The sequence below is a fragment of the Molossus molossus genome, unplaced genomic scaffold (assembly GCF_014108415.1).
Source record: "Molossus molossus isolate mMolMol1 unplaced genomic scaffold, mMolMol1.p scaffold_m16_p_7, whole genome shotgun sequence".
Taxonomy (NCBI): Eukaryota; Metazoa; Chordata; class Mammalia; order Chiroptera; family Molossidae; genus Molossus; species Molossus molossus.
In genome coordinates this window covers 60978503-61005882 of record NW_023425401.1, presented here as the reverse complement: position 1 = coordinate 61005882, position 27380 = coordinate 60978503, and the positions used below count along the sequence as shown (strand labels likewise).

The 27380-nt window shown below is 36.1% G+C and overlaps 1 protein-coding gene and 1 non-coding gene across 6 annotated transcripts in view; both read right to left on the bottom strand.

Annotated features, from left to right (window-relative positions):
* DUS4L (dihydrouridine synthase 4 like) overlaps positions 1-27380 on the bottom strand; it is a 103830-nt gene that overhangs the window by 44489 nt on the left and 31961 nt on the right. For 3 of the 5 annotated variants that reach the window (XM_036246981.1, XM_036246982.1, XM_036246984.1), the window contains exons 6-9: positions 25806-25906; positions 13812-13962; positions 12546-12681; positions 9664-9772 (exon numbers count right to left, since the gene is read on the bottom strand). In XM_036246981.1, the coding sequence (XP_036102874.1) occupies positions 9664-9772; positions 12546-12681; positions 13812-13962; positions 25806-25906 (497 nt within the window). Of the gene's footprint in view, positions 1-6963; positions 7026-8166; positions 8334-9663; positions 9773-12545; positions 12682-13811; positions 13963-25805; positions 25907-27380 lie in introns of those variants that run through there. The other 2 variants (XM_036246985.1, XM_036246983.1) reach the window with 2 other exon arrangements.
* LOC118620612 lies at positions 5645-5769 on the bottom strand. Its single transcript, XR_004957509.1, has one exon. It is a non-coding gene; the product is annotated as a small nucleolar RNA U109 (small nucleolar RNA).

Here is a 27380-nt window from a genome sequence, read left to right as displayed (position 1 = left end):
GAACACCAATACCCACAGGGAAAATTTGGCAGACTCTAAAACCCACTGAGATAGCCAAAATGGTCAAACAAAGAAACAAATCTCAAATGACAGAACAAGAGAACTCTATTGGAGATGAAATAAATGAAATGCAGCTAAGCAAATAATCAGAGGTAGAGTTCAGAGCCATGATCTTGAGGAAGCTCAACAGCATGAGTAAGGACATCAGCACCTTGAGTAAAGATATAAAAACATTGAAAACCAACCAAGTGGAAACGAAGAATGACAGAGTAGAAATAAAAAACACATTGGGCCTTGGCCGGTTTGGTTCAGCGGTTAGAGCATCAGCCTGCAGTCCAGAGAGACCTGGGTTCAGTTCCCGCTAAGGTCATGTACCTCAGTTGCAGTTTGTCCATGGCCCTGGCTGGTTATGCAGGTGGCAGCCACTCGATGTGTCCCTTTTACATCGATGTTTCTCTCTCTCTCTCTCTCTCTCTCTCTCTCTCTCTCTCTCTCTCCCTTTCTCTTCCTCCGACTCTATCTGAACAAAGTATGGAAAAAAATGTCCTTGGGTGAGGATAAAAAAAAAAATCAAAGAACACATTGGAAGGACTAAACAGCAGAGTAGAGGAAGCTGAAGACTAGATCAGTGAATTAGAAGACAGGGAAGAAAAAAAACAACCAATCAGAAAACCAAAAGGAAAAACAATTAAAAAACAGGAAGACAGCTTAAGAGAACTGTGGGACAAAATAACATTCGCATCATAGGAGTCCCCAAAGAGGAAGAAAATGGGCAAGGGTTAAAGAATATATTTGAAGAAATAGTGACAGAAAACTTCCCTAATATGGTGAAGGAACAAGGCATTCAAGATCAAGAAGCACAGGGAGCCCCAGGTAAGAATAAACCAAACAGGCCCACATCAAGACACATAGTAATTAAAATGCCAAAAATTAAAGACAAAGAGAGAATCCCAAAGGCAGCAAGAGCTAAGCAACAGGTTACCTACAAAGGAAACCCCACAAAACTTGCAGCTGACTTCTCAACAGAAACACTATAGGCCAGAAGGGAGTGGCATGAAGTAATCAAGGTCATGAAAAACAAGGATCTGAATGCAAGATTACTGTATCCAGCAAGGCTAGCATGCAAAATAGAAGGTCAAATAAAGAGCTCTCCAGACAAAAAAAGGTTAAGGGAATATATTAACACCAAACCAGCACTACAAGATATGCTAAAAGGACTGCTGTAATTAGAAGAAATAGGAAGAAAAATAGAACCACACTAAACAAAAATGGCAATAAATAAGTACATATCAATTATCACCTTAAATGTGAATGGTTTGAATGCTCCGATAAAAAGACACAGACTAGCTGACTGGATAAGAAAGCATGACTCCTATATGTTATTTACAAGAGACCCACCTCACAACAAAAGACTCACATAAGTTGAAAGTGAAAGGATGGAAAAAATCTTTCAAGCGAACAGAAAGGAAAAAAAAGCTGGGGTATGCAATACTCATATCTGATAAAGTAGATTTCATTATGAAGGCCATAACTAGAAAAAAGGCCTACATAATATTGAAAGGATTTATCCAACAGGAAGATATAACCATGGTAAACATATATGCACCAATATAGGAGGCACCAACATATATTAAAAATCTTCTGGAGTATTTCAAAGGAAAAATCAACAGCAATACAATCATAGCAGTGGACTTCAATATTTGACATCACTGGATAGATCTTGTAGACAAAAAATTACCAAAAAACACAGAATCTAAATAAAGCGCTAGATAAAATAGATTTAATAGATATCTACAGAGAATTACACCCCAAAACAAGAAAATTCACATTCTTCTCAAGTACACATGGGACATTCTCAAAGACAGACCACATGTTAGGTCAGAAACTAAGTGTCTACAAGTTCAAGAAGATTGAAATCATATCAAGCATCTAATTTCACAATGGCATGAAACTAGAAATTAATTGCAACAAGAACATGCAAAGACATTTGAAAACACGGAGGCTAAAAAACATGTTATTGAACAATGAATGGAAATCAAGGAAGAAATTAAAAACTTCCTGAAAACCAATGAAAATGAACACACAACAACAAAATCTATGGGAATCAGCGAAAGCAGTTCTGAGAGGGAAGTTCATAGCACTACAGGCCTACATCAAGAAGCAAGAAAAATTTCTAATAGACAATCTAACCTCACAACTTAAGAACTAGAAAGCAAACAAAAAGAAAACCTCAGAGCAAGTACAAGGAAAAAAATAGTAAAGATCGGAGCAGAAATAAATGACATGGAGACCAAAAAACAATTCAAAGGATCAATGAAATAAACAGCTGGTTCTTTGAAAAGACAAAGAAGATTGATGGATCCTTAGCTAGACTCACCAAGAAACAAAGAAAACCCAAATACACACATCAGAAATGAAAGAGGAGAAATAATAACTGACACCACAGAAATACAAAGGATTGTTAACACATATTAAGAACAATTATATGGCAACAAATTCGACAATCTAAGTGAAATGGACAAATTTCTAGAAACACAAAGTCTCCCAAAACTGAAACGGGAAGAGATAGAAAACGTGAACAGACCAATAACAACAAAAGAAATTGAAGATGTAATCAAGACTCTCTGAGCAAACAAAAGCCCAGGCCCAGACGGCTTCACGGGGGAATTTTACCGAACATTCAAAGAAGAACTAATATCCATTCTCCTCAAACTATTTCAAAGAATTTAAGAAGAAGGAAGACTTCCAAACTCGTTTTATGAGGCCAGCATAATTCTCATTCCAAAACCAGAAAAAGACACTATAAAGAAAGAAAACTGCAGACCAACATCCCTGATGAACATAGATGCCAACATCCAGAATAAAATACTAATAGAATCCAGAAATACATCAAAAAATTATTCACGATGACCAACTGGGATTCATCCCAGGAATGCAAAGCTGGTACAATATTCACAAATCAATAAATGTGATATACCACATAAACAAAATGAAAGATAAAAATCATATGATCATATCAATAGACACTGAAAAAACATTTGACAAAATCCAGCACCCATTTCTTATAAAAATGCTCAGCAATCTGGGAATAGAGGGATCATATCTCGACATAATAAAGGTCATATATGAAAGACCTACATCCAACATCATACTCAATGGGCAAAAATTAAAAGCATTTCCCTTAAGAACAGAAACAAGATGAGGATTCCCACTTTCACCACTCTTATTTAACATTGTACTGGAAGTCTTAGCCACAGCAATCAGACAGGAAGAAAAAATAAAAGGGATCCAAATTGGAAAGCAGGAAGTGAAACTGTCATTATTTGCAGATGACATGATATTATACGTACAAAATCCCAAAGACTCCATCAAAAATTACTAGACTTAATAAATGAATTTGGCAAAGTAGCATGATACAAAACTAACGTCAAGAAATCGATGGTATTCTTACACACCAATGAGGAACTCACAGAAAGAGAAACAAACAAACAAAAAATTCCATTTACCATTGTGTCAAAAACATTAAGATACCTAGTAATAAACTTAACCAAAGAAATAAAGGACCTATTTGCAGAAAACTACAGGTCACTGAAAAAAGAAACAGAGGAAGATACAAAAAAGTGGAAGCACATACCTTGTTCATGGATTGGAAGAATTAACATCATTAAAATGTCCATACTACCCAAAGCAATCTACAGATTAAATGCAATCTCCATCAAAATACCAACAGCATACTTCAGAGAACTAGAACAAATACTTCAAAAGTTCATATGGAACCAAAAAAGACCTCGTATGGCCATAGAAATCTTGAAGAAGAACAAAGTTGAAGGGATCACATTACCAGATTTCAGGTTATACTACAAAGCCACTGTAATCAAAACAGCCTGGTACTGGCACAAGAACAGGCATATAGACCAGTGGAACAGAAGAGAGAACCCAGAAATGGACCCAAGGCAATATGCTCAATTAATATTTGACAAAGGTGGCAAGAGCATACAGTGGAGTAAAGACAGCCTCTTTAATAAATGGTGTTGGGAAAATTGGACAGCTACATGCAAAAAAATGAAACCAGACCATCAACTTACACCATACACAAGAATAAACTCAACATGGATAAAGGACTTAACTGTGACTCATGAATCCATAAAAATCCTAGAAGAAACTGGAGGCAAAAAAATTTCAGACATCATATGCAGCAGAATTTTCACTGACACATCACCTAAGGCAACAGAAATAAAGGAGAAAATGAATACATGGGACTACATCAAACTCAAAAGCTTCTGCACAGCAAAAGATATAATTATCAAAATGGAAAGGCAACCCACTGGATGGGGGAGCATAATTGCCAATGATATATCAGACAAGGGGTTAATTTCCAAAATATATAGAGTGCTCATACAACTCAACAAAAGGAAAACAAAGAACCCAATTAAAAAATGGGTAGAGGGCCCTGGCTGGTTTGGCTCAGCGGTTAGAGTGCCGGCCTGCGGTCCTGAGAGACCCGGGTTCGGTTCCCGCTAAGGGCGCGTACCTCGGTTGCAGTTTGTCCCCGGCCCTGATCGGTTGTATGGGTGGCAGCCACTCGATGTATTCCTTTCACATCGATGTTTCTCTCTCTCTCTGTTCCTCTCTCTCCCTCCCACTCTACCTGAACAAAAAATGGAAAAATGTCCTCGGGTGAGGATAACAACAACAACAACAAAAAATGGGCAGAGGAACTAAACAGACACCTCTCCAAACAGGACATACAAATGGCTAAGAGACATATGAAGAAATGCTCAACATCACTAATCATCAGAGAGATGCCAATTAAAACAACAATGAGGTATCACCTCACACCTGTCAGAATGGCAGCCATCAACAAATCATCAAACAACAAGTGTTGGCGAGGGTGTGGAGAAAAGGGGACTCTAGTACACTCCTGGTGGGAATGCAGACTGGTACAGCCACTATGGAAAACAATATGGTGTTAGCTCAAAAAATAAAAAATTGCACTGCCATTTGACCCAGTGATCCCACTTCTAGGAATATACTCTAAGAAGCCTGAAACACCAATCAGGAAGAATATATGTACCCCCATGTTTGTAGCAGCACTATTTACAATAGCTAAGATCCGGAAACAGCCCAAGTGTCCATCAGTAGACAAATGGATAAAAAAGCAGTGGTACATACACACAATGGAGTACTATGCAGCTGTAAGAAAGAAAGATCTCTTATCCTTTGAGACTACATGGAGGCACCTGGAAAGTATTATCCTAAGTGAATCAAGCCAAACAGAGAAAGACAAGGATCATATGATTTCACTTATCTGTGGATTATAATGAACATAATATGAGGTAGTCCCAGAGACGTGGAAGTTGGGTACAGACTGACAATCTCCAGAAGAGGGGGTAGTGGGGGAGAGATAAACCACAGAACTTATATGCATGTATGCATGAACAATGGACATGGACGACAAAGCTTGGGAGGGAAGGAGAGAGATAAATCCGTGGAGGAAAAAGGAGAAACATCTGTAACAAAATAAATAAATTAATTTAAAAAAAGAAAGGGATGAGGAGGATGGTATGAAGTAAGGAAGAGAGAAAGAAGAAAGACAGTGTCAAGGAATTTGCCCTAATCACTTTTTTGTCTTTTTCTTTTCCCTTTTTGTAGGAGAAAATACTATTACTCAACTTCTATTAAAATGTCAGCCCTAGAACTAACTCTGTTAATGTAGCATGTTATGGATATATTCCTAAAGAAACGAGGATGAGACATTTCCCCATTCAGTACAATCAGTTTTAAAATCATATTTACCTTTACCACTTCTTGGATACATGCAATGATTAAATGGTATATATTTCCTCCCGTAATAAGAATAATACCGAGGAGGTATTTATTTATAATAAATACAGTAGCTATCCTGAAAGGCTCCTTTAATGTCAATCTCCTTGAACTTCAGAAGGTTTTCCACTACACAGAAGATCTAGTTTTATTATCAAAGGTTGTGAGCTTTGTAAATTCTCCAAAGCTTAAATTCTCATTTTGTATGGTAGTTCCCTTTCCCAATTACTCCACACACTAGGACATCAGATTTATTGTTAAACAAGTCATTAAAAATGATACATCAGGCAGGTTCTTACACCTGACTTAGTCCTGAGTATAAATTAAGTGTTCTGGGACATGCCCACCCTTTTGGATCAGTAGAGTCATATTATTGCACTGAAGCACAAGTAATTTACTAACTCTGGGCAAAATTTGAATTGGTACTACTGACAGAGTGTTCTTAATACCTGCTTTCAGAATGCCAGTTTTCCATTCTGGGGCTGAGCAATTTAAATAAACATTTGTATTTGTGCTTTATTTCCACTAATACACTTTGGAGAAAATGTTTCCCTTATATTAAAGAAACACCAAGGGTAGAGGGATGGGAGCAGGGTGGAGGGTGTTAATGGGGGGCGGGGGGGAGCACATCTATAAAAAAGTAATAAAAGAAGAAAGAAAAAGAAACACCAAAGGCTTAAGGCAAATCATATAGAAAATACTCTATTTATCCCTATTACAAAATAAACCACACTGCTTTGCTAATCAATTTTCAAGTATAAAAGAACTTTCTGAAACATTTCTTAAGCATTGTCAGCCTTAATACCCTCAATCTTCAGAAATCAGTGAAGATTTTTAAATGGTGTTACATCCAAAGCATGGTGCTGCAAAATTCACCCAAATCTCGTACTATTTGTTTATGTAATTTCTTAGTTCTTGCCTTAATAAATTTGACTGGTGTAGATCAAGAGAACATAGCTAAGAAGTATGAAATGAAACTTAGATCTTCTCAAGGTCATTAATAATGTTACCTAAAATAATAACTCTGGGTAAATAAAATGTATTCATAAAATACTACACACCTTGCAGGAAGCAAACAGGACATACTCAAACAGGTAAAATCTGCTTTACCTAAACACTGATTCACTTTGAAAGTAGCTTTGCAGTCTATACTTCAAACACAGAAGCTGGCATGTCTTGTCATCAGATTATAAACACAATGCCTATATTATCAAAGAGTTCATTTTCTCCAAGCATCTGAATTATCTGTTAAAGAAATACTGCATTTATATTCATCTAAAATAATATTGAGTTTAGAGAATTATATCTCAGGCTTGTGAATTTAAAGCTCAGGTTTGAAAGGTGTTGCAGGGCACACAACCTATTCTTGTATGTCTTTCATCTTTGTACCACTCTGCTAACAACATAAGAAAAAGGATTGTTGGCAGATGTGAGAAAAAAGAAAGCAAGATTTTGAAATAGTTTTTAAACTAATAAAAGATATTTTGAAAATAGTCCTTTGCATTCTTCAGAAGGATTAGCAGCAATATTTTGTGTTGGGTAAAAAAGAACACTGTTTCTCTTCTGAAATGTCTAATGTAGAGGGTAGGTGATTACTAAATTTATTTTTATACAAATACTAAAACTTCTTTATCATGTTCCAAATCTTTTGGAATTGCAGAAGAGTCAACAGTACCAACTATGACAAGATTTTGAATTCCAGGCTATACTATACCTACCACATAATATACTACCTTGTCTAGAAGAGTAACTTATTTTTTAACTAATGCCTGTAAACAATTTTCCCTCACTTTAAATAAGTACAAAATTGACTAAAAATTTTTGTACTGTATGAAATATCCTATTGATTTTTGCTTTTTTTTTATTTTGCAGAATTACCTTGTGACTTTAAATTTTCCATCTTTTTTAAAACATATTTTTATTGATTTAAAAAAAATTGTTTAGATCCAGGAGAGAGGAAGAGGGGAAGAGATATAGAAACACCGATGAGGAAGAAATATGAATTGGTTGCCTCCTGCACACTCCATGTTGGGGATCAAGCCTGCAACCTGGACATGTGCCCTGACTGGAAATCAAACCAGCAACCTTTTGGTGCATGGGACAATGCTCAAACCACTGAGCCACACTGGCTGTGCAGAATTTCCATCTTATATTCAAACTCTATCTAAACGATGTAAAGGCATAATCAATTTGCAAGTTATAGCACAGAGAACTTCTATGATACCGAAACCTATTTAAAAAATCAAAATTTACAAATGGCATAAAGTTAGTCCTTGATTCAGTCAATGAACATTTTCCAATTTACCTCCAACTTAAAGTAATTGAAGAGACTTAAAATTGGAGGAGGTCTATGCAGTGATCATTATTTTAACTCGAATTGGCTGAGAGGTTCCCCAGAATCTGGACAACATCAAGGAATATCTGTTTTATGCAGAAATGTTGACTGGAATCAAGCCACAAACTTACACAGAGTTTGCTGGGATGACATTGGACTTGGGGTATCCACTTTTCTGTGTACAAAAATATGTAGAAGAAACAGCTGCCTTTAGGGAAGTCAACTTAGGATACTTTACCCAAGTCCTCATTGCAATGTATTTTGGAATGAGACATTCAAATTCTCAGCTGACATACAGATTGTTCTTACTCTATCCCTACCCATCTCTTTCAAGGAATGCTTTCCTTATATCTGGCAGACAGGAAATATTAGGGCTTGAAATCAGCAACATACTTTCTTTTTTTGTTGATCCTCATTGAGGATATTTTTCCTTTTTTTTTTTTTGACAGAGGAAGGGAGCCCTGGCTGGTTTTCTCAGTGGTTAGAGCGTCGGCCTGCGGTCCAGAGAGATCCGGGTTCAGTTCCTGCTAAGGGCACGTACCTCGGTTGCAGTTTCCCCCCGGCCCTGGTTGGTTGTGCGGGTGGCAGCCACTCAATGTGTCCCTTTCACGTCGATGTTTCTCTCTCTCTCTCTTCCTCTCTCTCCCTCCCACTCTACCTGAACAGAAAATAGAAAATGTCCTCGGGTGAGGATGAAAAAAAAATATTTATGCAGTCCAGAGAGTGGGAGGGAAAGAGAGAAACATAGATGTGAGAGAAAGACATATCGATCGGTCACCTCCTACATGTGCCCCAACCAGGACCAGGGATTGAACCTGCAACCCAGGTACATGCCCTTGAATGGAAATACTTTCCAGGGCTATACTTTCTTTTTAAAAAATTTTTTAACTCCTTACCTGATGATATGTTTTTACTGATTTTTAGAAAGAGAGGAAGAGGGAGGGAGGGAGAGAGAGGGAGATAAAAGAGGGAGAAAAACATCAATCAGTTGCCTCTTGTATGAGCTCCAACTGGGATCAAATCCACAACCTGGGTATACACCCTGACTCGATTTGAACCCGCAATCTTTTGGTGTAAGGGACAATGCTCCAACCAACTGAACCACCCAGCCAGGGCAGCAAGATACTTTCTTATAACCAAAACTGTCCCACTGCAATCACTTTTTTCAAAGGAGCAATATACTGTGATGAAAGAATGTGATTTATTTTCCAATAATGTATTTATAAGCAAGTTTTCAGGAACATAGCTCTTTTGCTAAGGTAGGAACATCTGTATTTACAACACAAATCTGAAACATCTACATGTTTTTCTGTATAACACAGCATGTTTCTCTTGGCTGAAACAATGTTTAATCTTCATATTTGAGCTGGAATTTATAAATAGGTTGCTCGTGGTATTTTAGCCAGACCTATTTTAGCCATTAGATTTGTTTTAGGGAAAACAGTAAGGTGAAACAGCATAAAATATCATGCTCTTTCTACTTTGACACATGCACACAAAGTTACCATCTGAAGTCTTCTCTAATTCAGTTTTCAGTTTTTCTTGGTCTTCTACCAGTTTTTTATTTTTTGCTTCCAAAACATGTTCCTCTTCCTTGTTATAGCTTTTCAAGAGCTATCAGAAAGAGAGTTATAGAAAAGTGAGCTTAGTTTGCAATAGCCAGACACTCTTCTAGGAAATAGCCTGAGAAATGTATTTTAAATTATTAGTCTTTATTCCATTCTTTGTATTTTTACTATTTTATAATTTTCTACAATGCAGTTTTGATAACAGAAACAATATTTGGCAAACACTTACAAATTTTCAAAAGTATGTAGGTAAATAATATGTGTAGCTTTTCATCAATTTGTAATGCAAAACTAAGTAAAAAACCAGTACTGAGGATATTAACTGCATGATCATTATGTTCCAGTTGCATAGCTATCTACTTGGACTACTTTTATAAAGGCGAATTTGTAAGAGAAGAATATAATGTTGCCAGGCCAGTATAGCTCAGTGGATTGAGCATTTTCCCATGGACTGAAAGGTCCAGGTTTGATTCCTGGACAGGGCACATGCCGGGGTTGCAGGCTCCATCCCCAGTAGGGGGTGTGCAGGAGGCAGCCAATAGATCCCTCATATGGGTGTTTCTATCCCTCTCTCCCTTCCTGTCTAAAAAATAAATAAAAACATAAAAAGAAAGAGAATAATATAATGTCAGGGTGGACGTGGGTAAGTAGAAAATGAAAGGACCATCTATGCTTGCAAAGTTCTATCTAATTTTCATTGACCAATCTCCCAATTAATTTTTTTCAGTTAATCCTTTATAATGCTCTTCATATTTTAAAATCTATTCTGACTTTTTAAATGTTTATATTATGTTTCTAGCTTACCCTTTCTAGGCAAGAAAAATTAAAATCTGAATAGTAAAAATTTCATGACCTGTATGTTTGGATGGAAACCATCATTGTTAATAGAATTAAGAAGATAATGTCATAAAGAAATTTAAGTTACCAAGAAAGGCAAATTAATGCTTGAAAAATAAAATATGTACACACTATCATGGGTTATTTGACTAAAGTGCAGCAACTTAATATTGACAGCTTCCACAGGTGAAAAAGCAACACAGGACAATTTTAAACAGACTGATATAGAAGTAAGCTGGTACATTCAACAAACAAAACATTCTATTGAGCACTGACTACATGCAAATATTTTACAGTAGGTGTTATAAGGGATAAAAACATAAAATAAACATGATCTTTGCTGTCAGGTAACTTCACTCTGGTGAAAAAGATGAGATAAGGGCAAACAAACTATAGCACAAGATCAAATATAGTACTATTGTGTTATAGCAGAGATTAGGCAGCTCAAGAGGAATTAAAGCTCTAATGAAATATATAACATCAAGAAAATTTTTTAGGAGATAGGAGCTGAAGTACACACTAAAACTGAAGAAGACATACTTTCAAAATTAAAAAATTTTTTTTTTTAATTTAAAGAGCAGCCCGGCCAGTGTGGCCTAGTGGATTAAGCACTGTCCCATGGACTAAGAGGTCCTGGTTCAATTCCTGGTCAGGGTACATGCCTGGCTTTCAGGCTGGATCCTCAGTAGGGGTGTGCAGGAGGCAGCAGATCCATGTTTCTCTCTCACTGATGTTTCTCTCTCTCTCCCCCCTTTCCTTTAAAAAAAAAAAAGGAGAAAATTTAAAGAGCAAAAAACAAGAACAAAAATTTTTCTTCACATCTCTATGAATTTTTTGCCAAAATTCCAAAACAATCCTAGTTGTTGCTTCACTGAGTTTAGTGCACACAGTTTGCAGTGATTACCCAAATTAGAAGGGAACCACTGAGTTGCAGGAATGTTTATTACACTGACTGGTTGAATTATTATGCCACTTACTTGGAAAAGTTAGATTTTTGCTGCTTTTGTAAATAAACGTTTATTACTGCACCTGAAAACTTGTCCAAGTTTATTATTGATAAATTTGCTGGAGAAAGTTAAATATGAAATTTAATAGCTACCAGTTACAATAACGCATGTGTTCGTTGTCCTCCACACCTTATCCCATATCGCAGTAAGTGGCTGGAAAAAAAACTAGTAAGAAGTAAAGCTCCGCCCTGGCCGGTTTTGCTCAGTGGTTAGAGCGCTGGCCTGAGGTCCAGAGCGACACGGGTTGGGTTCCCTCTAAGGGCACGTACCTTGGTTGCAGTTTGGCCCCGGCCCTGGTTGGGTCGTGCTAGAGGCAGCCACTCGATGTGTCCCTTTCACGTCGATGTTTCTCTCTCCCACTCTATCTGAACAAAATATGGAAAAATGTCCTCAGCTGAGGATAAAAAAAAAAAGAAGCTCCATCACTGTTGTTACTTAAAGCAATTAAGTTAATTGATCTTTCATAGTTATTGTATTTAATTAACTGAATATCAGAACACAAAAGGGTCTCAGGCACCATCTACAAGTCATTTTATAGGCTAACATACAAAGGAAGGGACAAAACAACATGGTTAAGAGTGTGGATTCTACACTCAGACTGCTTGTATTAAATCTTAGTTCAATATTACTATTTATGATCATTTTGGGCATATAAATCAAGCAAATGGCCTTTTAAAAAAAATGCTTTTATTGATTTTTTAGAGGGAAAAGAAGGGAGATGGAGAGAGTGAAACATCTATTAGAGAGAGAAAAAGATTGGCTGCCTCCTGCACACCCCCTGCTAGTGATCCATCTCACAACCTGGGCCTGTGCCTTGACTTGGAATTGAACTGGTGACTTCTCAGTGCATGGGGTTGATGCTCAACCAACTGAGCGAGAGCTGTAAATGCTCTTTTTGATGCTGAAAAATAACATACCACCCCTTGGGAATATTAACAACATTTACACAAATTTTTTTTAAAAAAATTTACGTACCCGTTTTAGTTTTTCATTCTCTTTCATGAATTTTTTGGCAGCCTCGTTAATATTTTCTGCTTGAGTTTTAAGTACTCCTTTGTTTGCCAGTTCTTTTGCCAGTTGAGTAATAAGGGTAACCAGACGTCTCAACACTCTAAGGAAATAAACAAACAAACTTTACAATAAATAACCATCAAACAACTCTCACTTAGGTATGGGTGTAGTGGAGAGAGATGGTTAGTTAGAAAGAACACCTGTTTTTATAAATCCAAGTCTTCCATTCAAAACACACCTGTCTCTCATTCATTTAGAATCTTTGTTAGAAGACTAGCATCTGGAATACAGGTTCAATGGTACTTACTAATTTAATTATTTTCTTTGTAGAGGCCTCTAGCCAGTAGGAGCAGAAAAAGAATTTCAGACAGTGTGGTAGGGCTAGTAAGAGATGTCTTTATTTTTTTCCCCTCCTAGTTCAAAACTTGCTATTTAAAGCACATAATATGAGGCTGGTGATGCTCCCAAACTGTTCATTCATAAATGTTTATGGGTAACTTCAATTTTTAGAAGTAGAAACTAATATCTTCAATTATTCATTCAAGAGACATTTCCTCAGGAGCTGCTAAGTCTTAAGCGCTGTTTCAGGCCATGCGGACATAGCAAGAAATGAGACAAAGTCTCTGCTCTCAAAGTATTTAGGTTCTACTTGGAGAAGCAAGAGCTAAAACAGTATTACACTTATGAATGAAACTTGAAAGAAAAGTATATATACATTTTATGGGAGTATGCAAGAGGAGACCTACTTACTTTGGGGAGAGTGTTGGTCACAGAAGGTTTCCCTTAGAAAGAGAATGAAGGATGAAAAGTTAACCAGGGAAAGAGGAAAGAGAAGAGTGGCAGAAGGAAGACCCTAATATAGGAAGGAGCTAGTACATTACTAGAAACCCAATAAATATTCATGGCAAGAATGAATGAATGAACAGTGGAGGTCAGTGTGGGAGGAATGTGATGTACATGTCAGAGAACAGTATGAGACAAGGCTTGAGAGAGAAGCAGGGGCCAGATCATGCAGGACTTACTAACTTTTCAAACCTACAAACCATAACTATTGCTTGTTATTTATTTGGGTATATAGTCTGAGTTCTTTTATGAAGATGTTAGTATATTAAGTATTATAGAAAAAAAATCTATAGTGTAGGTTAAAAAATAAGAAACATAAATTAGGACTTTAAATTGTGTGTGTGGGGGGGGTGGGGGGGGTGCTTCTTTTTTTTTTTTTTTACTTACAGCCAAAAAAATAATGAAAATCCAGAAATGTAAAGATTTCTTTGAGACCTAAAAAGTTTCATCTGGGTATGTTCATGAGCTCCGGGTCTACTGGGTGAGCTCTTTTCAATGACACTAGTAGAAGAATATTTCCTCACTTCTCTTACAGCATCTATTAAAAAAAAAAAAGAGAAAACATAACTTTTGGCTTTTAAGAATATTAAAGTTAGTCCTGGCTGGTGTGGCGCAGTTGGTAGAGCGTCTGTCCCATTTACCAAGAGGTCACAGGTTTGATTCTCGTTAGGGCATGTGCCCTGGTTGCAGGCTGAACTGGCCAAAGTAGGGTGCATGCAAGACTTAGCGAATTGATATTTCTCTCTCCCTCTCCATCTCTCTCTAAAAAAATCAATAAAAACATTAAAAAGCAAACAGAAAAAAAAACCCAGAGCAAGTACAAGGAAGGAAATAATAAAGATCAGAGCAGAAATAAACGACATGGAGACCAAAAAACAATTCAAAGGATCAATGAAATAAACAACTAGTTCTTTGAAAAGACAAAGAAGATTGATGGATCCTTAGCTAGACTCACCAAGAAACAAAGAAAACCCAAATACACACATCAGAAATGAAAGAGGAGAAATAATAACTGACACCACAGAAATACAAAGGATTGTTAACACATATTAAGAACAATTATACGGCAACAAATTCGACAATCTAAGTGAAATGGACAAATTTCTAGAAACACAAAGTCTCCCAAAACTGAAACGGGAAGAGATAGAAAACGTGAACAGACCAATAACAACAAAAGAAATTGAAGATGTAATCAAGACTCTCCGAGCAAACAAAAGCCCAGGCCCAGACGGCTTCACGGGGGAATTTTACCGAACATTCAAAGAAGAACTAATATCCATTCTCCTCAAACGATTTCAAAGAATTCAAGAAGAAGGAAGACTTCCAAACTTGTTTTATAAGGCCAGCAAAATTCTCATTCCAAAACCAGAAAAAGACACTATAAAGAAAGAAAACTGCAGACCAACATCCCTGATGAACATAGATGCCAACATCCAGAACAAAATACTAACTAATAGAATCCAGCAATACATCAAAAAAATTATTCACGATGACCAAGTGGGATTCATCCCAGGGATACAAAGCTGGTGCAATATTCGCAAATCAATAAATGTGATACACCGCATAAACAAAATGAAAGATAAAAATCATATGATCATATCAATAGATGCTGAAAAAACATTCAACAAAAATCCAGCACCCCTTTCTGATAAAAATGCTCAGCAATCTGGGAATAGAGGGATTATATATCGATATAATAAAGGCCATACATGAAAGGCCTACATCCAACATCATACTCAATGGGCAAAATTAAAAGCATTTCCCTTAAGAACAGAAACAAGACAAGGATGCCCTCTTTCGCCACTCTTATTTAACATAGTAGTGGAAGTCTTAGCCACAGCAATCAGACAGGAAGAAAAAATAAAAGGGATCCAAATGGGAAAGGAAGAAGTAAAACTGTCATTATTTGCAGATGACATGATACAATATGTACAAAATCCCAAAGACTCCATCAAAAATTTACTAGACTTAATAAATGAATTTGGCAAAGTAGCATGATACAAAACTAAGTTAAGAAATCGATGGCATTCTTATACACCAATGATGAACTCACAGAAAGAGAAACAAACAAACAAAAAATTCCATTTACCATTGTGTCAAAAACATTAAGATACCTAGTAATAAACTTAACCAAAGAAATAAAGGACCTATTTGCAGAAAACTACAGGTCATTGAAAAAAGAAACAGAGGAAGATACAAAAAAGTGGAAGCACATACCTTGTTCATGGATTGGAAGAATTAACATCATTAAAATGTCCATACTACCCAAAGCAATCTACAAATTCAATGCAATCTCCATCAAAATACCAACGGCATACTTCAGAGAACTAGAACAAATACTTCAAAAGTTCATATGGAACCAAAAAAGACCTCGAATAGCCATAGAAATCTTGAAGAAGAACAAAGTTGGAGGGATCACATTACCAGATTTCAGGTTATACTACAAAGCCACTGTAATCAAAACAGCCTGGTACTGGCACAAGAACAGGCATAAAGGCCAGTGGAACAGAAGAGAGAACCCAGAAATGGACCCAAAGCAATATGCTCAATTAATATTTGACAAAGGTGGCAAGAGCATACAGTGGAGTAAAGACAGCCTCTTTAATAAATGGTGTTGGGAAAATTGGACAGCTACATGCAAAAAAATGAAACCAGACCATCAACTTACACCATACACAAGAATAAACTCAACATGGATAAAAGACTTAAATGTCACTTATGAATCCATAAAAATCCTACAAGAAACTGGAGGCAACAAAATTTCTGACATCATATGCAGCAGAATTTTCACTGACACATCACCTAAGGCAACAGAAATAAAGGAGAAAATGAATACATGGGACTACATCAAACTCAAAAGCTTCTGCACAGCAAAAGATATAATTATCAAAATGGAAAGGCAACCCACTGTATGGGGGAGCATAATTGCCAATGATATATCAGATAAGGGGTTAATTTCCAAAATATATAGAGTGCTCATACAACTCAACAAAAGGAAAACAAAGAACCCAATTAAAAAATGGGCAGAGGAACTAAACAGATACCTCTCCAAACAGGACATACAAATGGCTAAGAGACATATGAAGAAATGCTCAACATCACTAATCATCAGAGAGATGCAAATTAAAACCACAATGAGGTATCACCTCACACCTGTCAGAATGGCAGCCATCAACAAATCATCAAACAACAAGTGTTGGCGAGGGTGTGGAGAAAAGGGGACTCTAGTACACTGCTGGTGGGAATGCAGACTGGTACAGCCACTATGGAAAACAATATGGTGTTAGCTCAAAAAATAAAAAATTGCACTGCCATTTGACCCAGTGATCCCGCTTCTAGGAATATACCCTAAGAAGCCTGAAACACCAATCAGAAAGAATATATGTACCCCCATGTGCATAGCAGCACTATTTACGATAGCTAAGATCTGGAAACACCCCAAATGTCCATCAGTAGACAAATGCGCAAAAAAGCAGTGGTACATATACACAATGGAGTACTCTGCAGCTGTAAGAAAGAAAGATCTCTTATCCTTTGAGACCACATGGAGGGACCTGGAAAGTATTATCCTAAGTGAAACAAGCCAAACAGAAAGACAAGTATCATATGATCTTACTTATCTGTGGATTATATTGAACATAACAGTTTGAAGAACAGGGACGTGGAAGTGGGGTACAGACTGACCATTCCCAGAAGAGGGGGTGGCAGGGGAGAGATAAACTACAGAACTTATATGCATATATGCATGAACAATGGACATGGACAACAAAGCTTGGTACAGGGGGAGGGAGAAATCAGTAGGGGAAAAAGGAGAAACATCTATAACAAAAATAAATTAATTAACAGAAAATAAAAAAATCAATAAATGCATATATTTTTTAAAGAGGAATATAAAATTATAATTATAATGGGAAGTACGTTTAGAGTAAGTGATCTAACTTTTAAATAATGGACTGTTTTGTCTTGTCCTCTACATACTTAGGAGGGTACCATGCTCAAAATAGATTATCTGTACATGGATACTACTGGTAAGGTTTGAATATAAGAGCATTTTTATTTTTTTACTATTCATCTACGACACATCAGCATTGTACTGTCTCATCTCTAGCTACACTGAAAGCTATTATCCTTTACTCTTTCTATCCCTAATAGGTTGACTAAATTTTAACCTATTGACAATAACAGATAGGTCATACCCCACTACAATAAATTGAGTCTATCCTACTTATCTTAATGTACTAGTATTTTATTATATCTATCATTCCTTGATGGTTTCCTTTGCTGTGCAGAAGCTTTTGTTTCATGTAGTCCCACTTGTTGATTTTTGCTTTTGTTGCCTTTGCTCTTGGTGTCAAATCCAAAAAATCAATGCTAAGACCCTTACCACCAATGCTTTCTTCTAAGGGTTTTATGATTTCAGGTCTTCAAGTCTTTAATCTATTTTGAGTTCATTTAAAATTTTTATTTTTTTTTCGGGGTATCGTACATAGCAGAGCAGCTCCCTCGCTGCGATCTATTGAAAATCAGCCCTCGACACACACACAAATAAAAATAAAAATTTTTATTTTTCAATTAAAGTTTACATTTAATATTATTTTGTATTAGTTTCAGGTGTACATTAAATGAATTTTTGTATGGTGTAAGACCATGGTCCAGTTATTGAAGAGACTGTACTTTCCCCACTGCATACTCTTGGTTCTTTTGTCATAAATTAATCGAACATATATGTGTGGGTTTATTTCTGGGCTCTCTATTCTATTCCACTGATCTATGTGTCTGTTTTTATGCGATTACTGTACTGTTTTGATTATTACTATAGTTTTGTAATATAGTTTGCAAAAAAAAAAAAATTTATTTTAGAGAGAAAGGAAAGGAGGAAAAGAGGGGAAGAGAGAGAGATTGATTTGTCGTTCCACTTATTTATGCATTCTTGTATGTGTTCTGACCAGGAATCAAATCTGAAATCTTGGCCTATTGGAACAATGTTCTAACCAACTGAGCTACTACTCGGCCAGGGCCATGATGGCTCCAGCTTTGTTCTGTCTCGAGATTGCTTTGGCTATTTGGGGTCTTTTGTGGTTACATACAAATTTCAGAACTGTTTGTTCCATTTCTGTAAAATATGCCAGTGGGATTTAAAATTTTTTTTCTTTACTGATTTTAGAGAGAGAGAAAGGGGGAGAGAAAGAGAGAAAGAGAAACATTGATGGAAGAGAACATCGACTGGCTGTCTCCTGCGTGCCCCTCACTGGGGATCAGGCCCACAATCTGGGCATGTGCCCTGACCGGGAATTGAACCTGTGACCTCTGGTTGCATGGGTCGATGCTCAACCACTGGCCAGGCACTGGGGGATTGTACCAAATCTGCATATTATCTTGGGTAGTATAACATTTTAACAATAATAATTTTACAACCTTTGAGCATAAAATATCTTTTATTTATTCAATTTTTTCATCACTATTTTATAGTTTTCAGGGTACAAGCCTTTCACTATTTTGGTTAAATTTGTTTCTAGGTATTTTATTCTTTTTTATGCAATTTTAAGTGAGGTTTTCTTAATTTCTTTTAGGATAGTTCATTGTTAGTGTATAGAAATGTAAATTTCTATATACTGATGTTGTATCTGGCAATTTTACTGAATTCATCTATTAGTTGCAGCAGTTTTTCTGAGTGAAGTCATTAGGATTTTTTTATATCTATATAGATTTCTATCTCATGTCATCTGCAATAATGATAATTTTACCTCTTCCTTTCAAATGTCTTTTATTTCTTTTTCTTGCTTAATTGTTCACTCTGGTCCACGGCCAATCTCTAACCACTGAGCCAAACTGGCCAGGGCTGTTCAGCTAGGACTTACAATATTATGTTGAATAAAAATGGTAAGAGTGGGTATCCTTGTCTGCTTCCTGATCTTAGAGGAAAAGTTTTTAGATTTTCATTGTTATGATTATTAGCTGGGGGACTGTCATATATGGCCTTTATCATGTTGAAGTACATTCCCTCTATAATAACTTTGTTTATAGAGTTTTTATCATAAATGGATGTTGAATATTTTCAAATGCTTTATCTGCAGCTATTAAGTTGATCCTATAATTTTATTGCTAATCTTTTTAAAAATTATGAATGGTCTTAAGGTATAAACTAAGATGACTAATTTTAACCCTTTCTTTTTTTTCTAATAAACATTCAAAGTTATAAACAGCACTTTATTGCTTAATTATGGTACAAATCTTGATACATTGTATTTTCATTATTATTCAGTTAAAATATTTTCACTTTTGCCTTTGAGTACTCTGACCCATGCATTATCAATAAGTGTCTTGGGTAATTTCTAAACATATGGAGTTCTTCCAGATGCACTTATGTTATTTTATTTTTATTCCTCACTTGAGGATATTTTTCTATTTACCATCAGACAGAGTAGAAGGGAAGGAGAGAAGAGACAGACAGAGAGAAACATTGATGTGATAGAGCCACATCGACTGGTTGCCTCCCGCAGGACCCAACCAGGGCCAGGGACGAACTGCAACCAAGGAACGTGCCCTTGACTGGAATCAAACCTGTGACTCATTGGTCTGCGGGCCGACGTTCTAACCACTGAGCAAAACTGGCCAAGGCTAGATGCACATTCTTGAGTTCTCCTTTGCATACGATGCATGATTTCAATTCTTTTGTAATTTATTGACTTATTTTAACGGCCCACAATAGAGTGTATCTTGGTGAATAGAGTACATATAATGTCTTCATATGCTCCGGCCAAGAATACCTATATTCTACAGCTGTTGGGGGAGACCTGATGTTTATACTTTTTAGGGCTAATCTCCTTTGGTTTTAATTTTAGTTAAATTCCTAATTCCTGGGACACAATAAATTCTCTATTCCTAAGGAGCAACCATCTGTGATATTAGTGGAAAGGCCCAAGGTCTTTACCACGGACCTCTAACTTGATGGGACTTAAAATTAAACTCTGTTTCTCCTTCGTAGGCAACATCTAAAATTTCTGCTCAGCTCTTTCAGCTTTCTAACTGCTGCTTTCCAAAGAGCTCCTTGGAATCTTCCCTGCAGATCCACAGTTCAAAATTCAACCATGGATTTGAGGGGAATTTATATGCAGATTTTCGGGTTTATTTTCCAAGGCTTTCTCCTTTCTTGGATATTTCCCCTTAATTTCCAACCTCTCTGACCTTTGACACCTTTAGCCAGTTGAGACTGGCTTTCTGCTCTGAGTTCTATCTGACCATGCCACATGGGCTAAGAATTGCCATTAGAGGAAAAGCTATATAATCACACTTAGTGTGACTCCCTTTCAAAGTTTGACTTTCCTCCATTTTCCATCTACTTTTGGTTGCTCTCCTATGCCTTCAAACACATTTGTCTTATTTTGTCCAGGGCTCATAATTGTTATCACAGGAAAATTAATCTAATACAAAGTATTTTGCCATTTGTCTTTTAAAAATTTATTATTTTAGCCATGGCTGGTTTGCTCAGTGGTTAGAGTGTCAGCCTGTGGACCAATGAGTCGCAGGTTTAATTCCGGTTAAGGGCAAGGACCTCGGTTGCAGTTAATCACTGGCCCTGGTCTGGTCCTGTGGGAGGCAACCAGTCGATGTGGCTCTATCACATCGATGTTTCTCTCTGTCTGTCTCTGCTCTCCTTCCCTTCCACTCTGTCTGATGTGGCTCTATCACATGGATGTTTCTTGCTCTCCCTCTCCCCCACCCCCCACTCTATCTAGTGATAAGTGGAAAAATATCCTCAGGTGAGGAATAAAAATTTATTATTTCAGCCCTGTCTGGGTGGCTCAATTGATTGGAGCATCATCCTGTGCACCCAAAGGTTGTAGGTTTATTTAATTCCCAGTCAGGGCACATACCTAGGTTTCAGGTTCAACCCACAGTAGTGGCGGGTATGGGAGGCATCCAATCGATGTTTCTCTCTCACAATGATGTTTCTGTTTCTCTTTCCCTCTCTCCCTCCATCCCACCCCTCTTCCTCCTCTAAAAATCAATAAAAACAAATCCTCGGGTAAGGATTAAAAAAAAAATTATTATTTTAGAAAATTAACCATTTTAAAGTAAAAAAATCAGTAGCATTTAGTATATCCACAATCTGTGCAAATACCATCTCTAGTCCGAAAACATTTCTATCACTCTAAAATAAAACCTAGGTAAGTCAATCCAAATTTTTTTTTAGTTTTTTGACTTTATATTTGTAAGCCATTTCTATTACTGAAAATCTTAGCTTCTAATACCATTAACACCCTAATTTGCTTTATGCTGCAATATACATAAAATAGTTATAAATTACTAACAATGAAACTACATGAAGTTTCATATTTCTTTGTACTTTTGTTTTTAGAATATAACCCCCCGCCCCCAAAAGAATCTATCTCACCAGGAGGTAGAGTTAGATTATTTTGGTCAAGAGTTACTTAAAACAATTCTTTTCTCTGTGTTGTATGTTATCAATCTTATATACTATTCAGTTTATATATTATCATTTATTTTCAATTCTAGAATTTGCTTTTTCCTAGCTTCATAAAATTTGAAGTTTTCTTTCTTTAGATTCTAGAACCATTTAAGCAGCGTTGGTAATATCTATTTTTTTTGAAAGTGGCAGAATTTCTTGCAAAATCATCTGGTTTTACAGTTCTCTGAAGGGATAGCTTTTTGATAACTTCCTATAATTCCATAAAAACTGTCCTTAAATTTTCTAGCTCTATTAGGGCTCATTTGATAAATTGTATTTTTCTTCAAAATTACCCTTTTCTTTTAGGTTTTCAAGTGTTTGCATAGAAGTATATAAAATAGTTTTTAAATTGTCTTTTAAAAATTTCCTTGGTTTTAATAGCTATTTCCTTTTTGTCATTTCTCACATTGCCTCAATAATATAGTAAGAGCATTCCAACCACTACAACATAATTAAAAACACAAACAAAATAGTATTTTTTTTCCCAGATAGAGTGAGAGAAGTAGGAGAGAGAGGGAGGGAGGGAGGGAGGGAGAGAGGGAGAGAGGAGAGACAGAGAGACAGAGAGAGAGAGACAGAGAAACATTGATGTAAAAGAGACACATGGACTGGTTGCCTCCCACACAATCCTGACCAGGGCTGGGGACTGAACTGCAATCAAGGTACATGCCCTTGACTGGAATAAAACCTGAGATTCTTTGATCTGCAGGCAAACCCTCTAACCACTAAGCCAAACTGGCCAGGGCCAAAACATATTTATGAATTATTCTGAACAGGCCAGAGGAACCAAATAGTACTATAAAAGGTCAGTATGCTTGTGATTCAGCTTCCTTCAAAATTAAATGGGAATAATACTCCTGGATCCATTATGTAGAAATGCTTAAGATTAACCAATAATGTCAAAGAAGTTTATAAATATAAATAGTTATATAAAACCACACGTAGACTGAATCACCTATATGATAAGTAGGAAATTATGCCTGAAAAGTGGAATGGGGGCAACAATAATGACGGGATGTGGTGTACAGTCAATTTTCTATACACTATGTAGAGATAGTCTTTTTTGGGTCACTTGTGGAAACTTTCAAATTCCTGGGATGCATTTCTACTGACACTAAACATATATTCCTTGGTTTCCTTCTTCCTTTTTGCCTATTCTCACCAGTGAAAACACACATAGATGCACATATACTTTTGAGTTAGTATTGGCTCTAGGAATATATAAATACCTTGTAATGATTACCTTTTTGAAGGAACAAGAAAACTGAAATAAATTCCAAAGTAGAATATAAATTAAGCTTCCATTATTTACATTACTAGTTTTGCATTATTTACACTACTGTCATTCTAGTGGATAAGAACAATGAACTATGTACTTTACAAACATTACTGCATTTAAACCTTCCAACACCTCAGTGAAGTAAATGTTATTACCTTATTCTGAAGTGTAAACACTGAGGCTTAAAAGTAAGTCCCTACCTGTCTGCCTTTACCATCCATGGTTCAAATTCCTGCATTAACCATTCATGCTTTCCCCATTTTCTGGGAATTACACACTTTGCCCACAGATGTAGGCTATAGCCAGCAGTCATGATTCTGCTTTGTGACTCTGACCTCTGGCCACAGCTTACCAGATGAGGGTTGAATACCTGGTGCTAGCTGGTCCGATTTTTTCCTTAGAATTGGAATCGGGATGCAGAAATGGCTAATTAATCCTTGCATATGGCTGGAGTGATACACTTGGCAGCTGTGTGGTGGCTATTTTCTGCTTTAGGAATAGAGTACGAGAGTCCATAGAGATGAGGAAAAATGAAGTAGATCCAGGGAGAAATAAAGGGACACAAAAAAGGACACTTCAGTTCCTACTAGTTCCTCCCTGAAATTGGGCTTCCTTCCTTCCCTGGGCTGCTCTGAAACAACCCTGTATTTTATTATAAATTCCCCCTTCTTCCTTAAGTTGAGTTCAAGTTAGTTTCTGTTATAAGCAACCAAAAGAACCGTGACTAAAGTTCCCTTTCCTTATATGGGTATGTGACAGTTTTCAGTAGAAATTCTTGTGATAATTTTAGAGTTAGATCTTAAAACACTTTAGAGCTAGTAAAAGCTGCTGAGATGATGTTCTTTTCTCCCTTTACTTTGCAAATAGATAACCAAACTCAGAGGAAATGCCATTACAAAGGTCATTTACTTAGCTGGTGGTAAAGTGGGACCTGTTTTCCTTATTTAATGTTATTACTTATATGGCTAGAGATCAAATTGATAGCATTAACAATAATATACCATGAGACAAATATTAACATTTTTGAATGAGGCAGTAACCCATTCATACCCTGGTATAATTACCTACTCATACAGTCACACACCAGTTGGTCCCAGTTTTATTAAGAGGATTCCATTTCAGAGGTTAGTGCTATGAAATGTGGGAAACATTGTCTCAGAAACTAGTGGCATACATGGTGGTTACGGTTCCAGGTTGGCCCTTGTAAAACTTAATCTACAATACAACAACTGTGAGAGAAAACACCCTGCAATGTGTATTAAAAGCTGAAGTGCTAAGAAGTAGCTGGGTGATCAGACAAGTTACTTAATTCTCTAAGCTCAGCTACTTCTAAAATATATAATTTAGACTCATGGAATTTCTGGTTTGACAAGAACCTTAAGGGTTTATGTCTAATATCTAAGATATCTGTTATCATGAAAATTTCAAACATACTGAAAAACTAGTATAGTAACTACCCATATTTCCATCACCTAGATTCAATAATTTCTAACTTTTCCCCATATTTGCTTTACTTGTCTTAATTTTTTAACCACTTCAAAGTAACTTGAAAATATCATGATACTGTAATCGTTTAGCATGTAGCTCTGATAAGAGATGTTGATAAACTTTCTGTAAAAGGGTAGATAGTAAATGTTTTTGGCCATATGGTGTGTCTGATGCAAGTACTCCACCCTGTAGTTGTCCATGGAAACGTGCATAGCAATACATAAACAAATGGGCATTATTATGTTCCACTAATATAATTTCTGCCCTGCCAGTTTGGTTCAGCAGTTATAGCATTAGCCCTCGGTCCAAAGAGTCAAGGATTTGATTCCGGTCAAGGGCAGGTACCTCGGTTGTAGTCCAGTGCCCCGCCCTGGTCAAGTTTGTGTGGGAGGCAACCAAACGATGTGTCTCTCTCACATCAATGTCTGTCTGTCTGTCTGTCTCCCTCTATCTGAAGATAAAAGGAAAAAATATCCTTGGGTGAGGACTAAAAAAATAAATAAAATAAAATAAAATAAAATAAACCACTTAGTCTTCAAAAAAACAAAACTCCAATTTCCAAAACTGGCATTTGGTCTTCAGGCTATAGGCTACTTACTTATGCTACATAACAACACTGTTATTAGAACTAAGGCTAATAAAAATTCTTTAATATTATCTAACAATCTGTACATATTCAAATTTTTGCAGCAGTCCCCAAATGTTTGTGTTGTAGTTGTTTTTTTTAACCAGAACCCAATCAAGATTCACAACCTGCATCTAAGACTCCTTTTGAGGGCCTAATGATTTTATTCCTCTATGCCTCCCTGACAGCTAAATCCTTGGTGCCACAGTACCAAAGAATTGTGTAACTGGTAACTCTAAAAAGTGGGCTATATATTGGTATATTTAAATATTAAAACAACCTAAAAGAGGTTAAGAACCATTGTACTCTGTTGAAATTTATGCATCTGCATATATAATAGTAATATCTATTAACTATCTATATACAAATATTAATACCCGCTCTATATATTATCAATATACTATACAAAGTCAACTGTGTATCAATAGAAACATTGACTTAATTAAAAACCAATGAATTCATTAATAAACAAAACCAGAGTAAGCTTATTCAAAAGAGGAATCTGGTACTAGTACTTACCCAGAAACAAAACAATCAATAGGACTATAATAGTAAGAAAAGCCTTGTTCCAAAATGTTGCGATTTTACCCCAGACATTAAATGAAAAAATCTTCTGCCATCTGTAAAGCAATACAATTACATTAGGTATAAAAATAACAAAAGACTATTTTGAAGTATTTTTTGAATACCGAATTGACATTTTGGTAATTATGTAGTAAATGAAAAGAACTACAGAAATTTGATTGTTTATGTCACATCAGAGAATTATTAATTCATTAAGAACATCTCATAAAATAAAAAATTTCTTTCAAATTTAGTAATAACTTGACATTTGATTATTTTCTGCCTGATAGCTTAAATATTGTATAGTGAAAATAACTTAAAGGCAAGATACATGATTAAAATTTTAAAAAAGAATTCTTATAGTAAAATGTTATATTGCTGATAGACGTTGTCACTTTGTATCTTTTCCCTAATCAGGGTAATAACTCAGAAATAACAAATGTTGATCCAACAATTAGAAACATTTGAGGAGTAGGTGGTCCAACTATCTAAACTATTCATTTCTACATAGTACAATGTTAACATTTACTCCAAGTAAAAGACTTTCCCTACTTTTACCACAAATTTTAAAAATCATTGAGGTATTACATACACACAGCAAAGTGCAAAAAATCTTAAATATGTAGGTTGATGAATCTATACATACATATATATGTAAATACCCACGTAGTTACCATGATAAAGATTTGAACATAAATCTAGGATGGATAAATTAGCAGGTATAAACAAAGACACAGAGGTAAGAATGCACCCTAGCTGGTTTGGCTCAGCAGTTAAGAGTGTCCACTCGAGGATCCAAGGGTCAAAGGTTCCATTCCCAGCCAAGGGCACATACCTGGGTTGCAGGTTCGAATCCCAGCCCCAGTCGGGGTCATGTGGGAGGCAACCAATCGGTATGTCTCTCCTCTCCCTCCCTCCCTTCCACTCTATCTAAAAATCAAAATCAATGGAGAAATATCCTAGGGTAAGGATTAACAACAAAAAAGAATGCACAAATTGTAAATGGCAAAGAGTGACAAAGTAACTCACCACAGAAATGAAAAGTTAACAAACTTTGCAGGAGGGCATTTAAAAATGAATAGCACATTTACTGAGTCTAAAGATACACAAGTACATACATACATATAAAATAAGTGCTTAAATAAACTTCAAACACAACTTTTAAAAAGACTTACTTTAAGATTATGACAAGTTATTGATAAGTTTTGGAGACAACTCTAATAGCTTCAAGTTGGTGGAGAAAGATTGATAAAAGTTAAAGTGGTTTGCTTTATCTCTATGCTCCCAATTCCAAGGGCAATATTTAAATTTTACATAATAAAAACTTTATATTTTTAGAAAGAGAACATAAGTGACAATATCTTGATCAAAGTCCAAACGTAAATTCACATTTCAAGGACCAGTATAAAAGGAAACACAAAAGACCCCCAACAGGGAACAAATCAAAATTTATATTAACACTGAATTCAACAAAGAGTAGCCCTGGCCGGTTTGGCTCAGCAGTTAGAGTGTCGGCCCAAGGATCAAAGA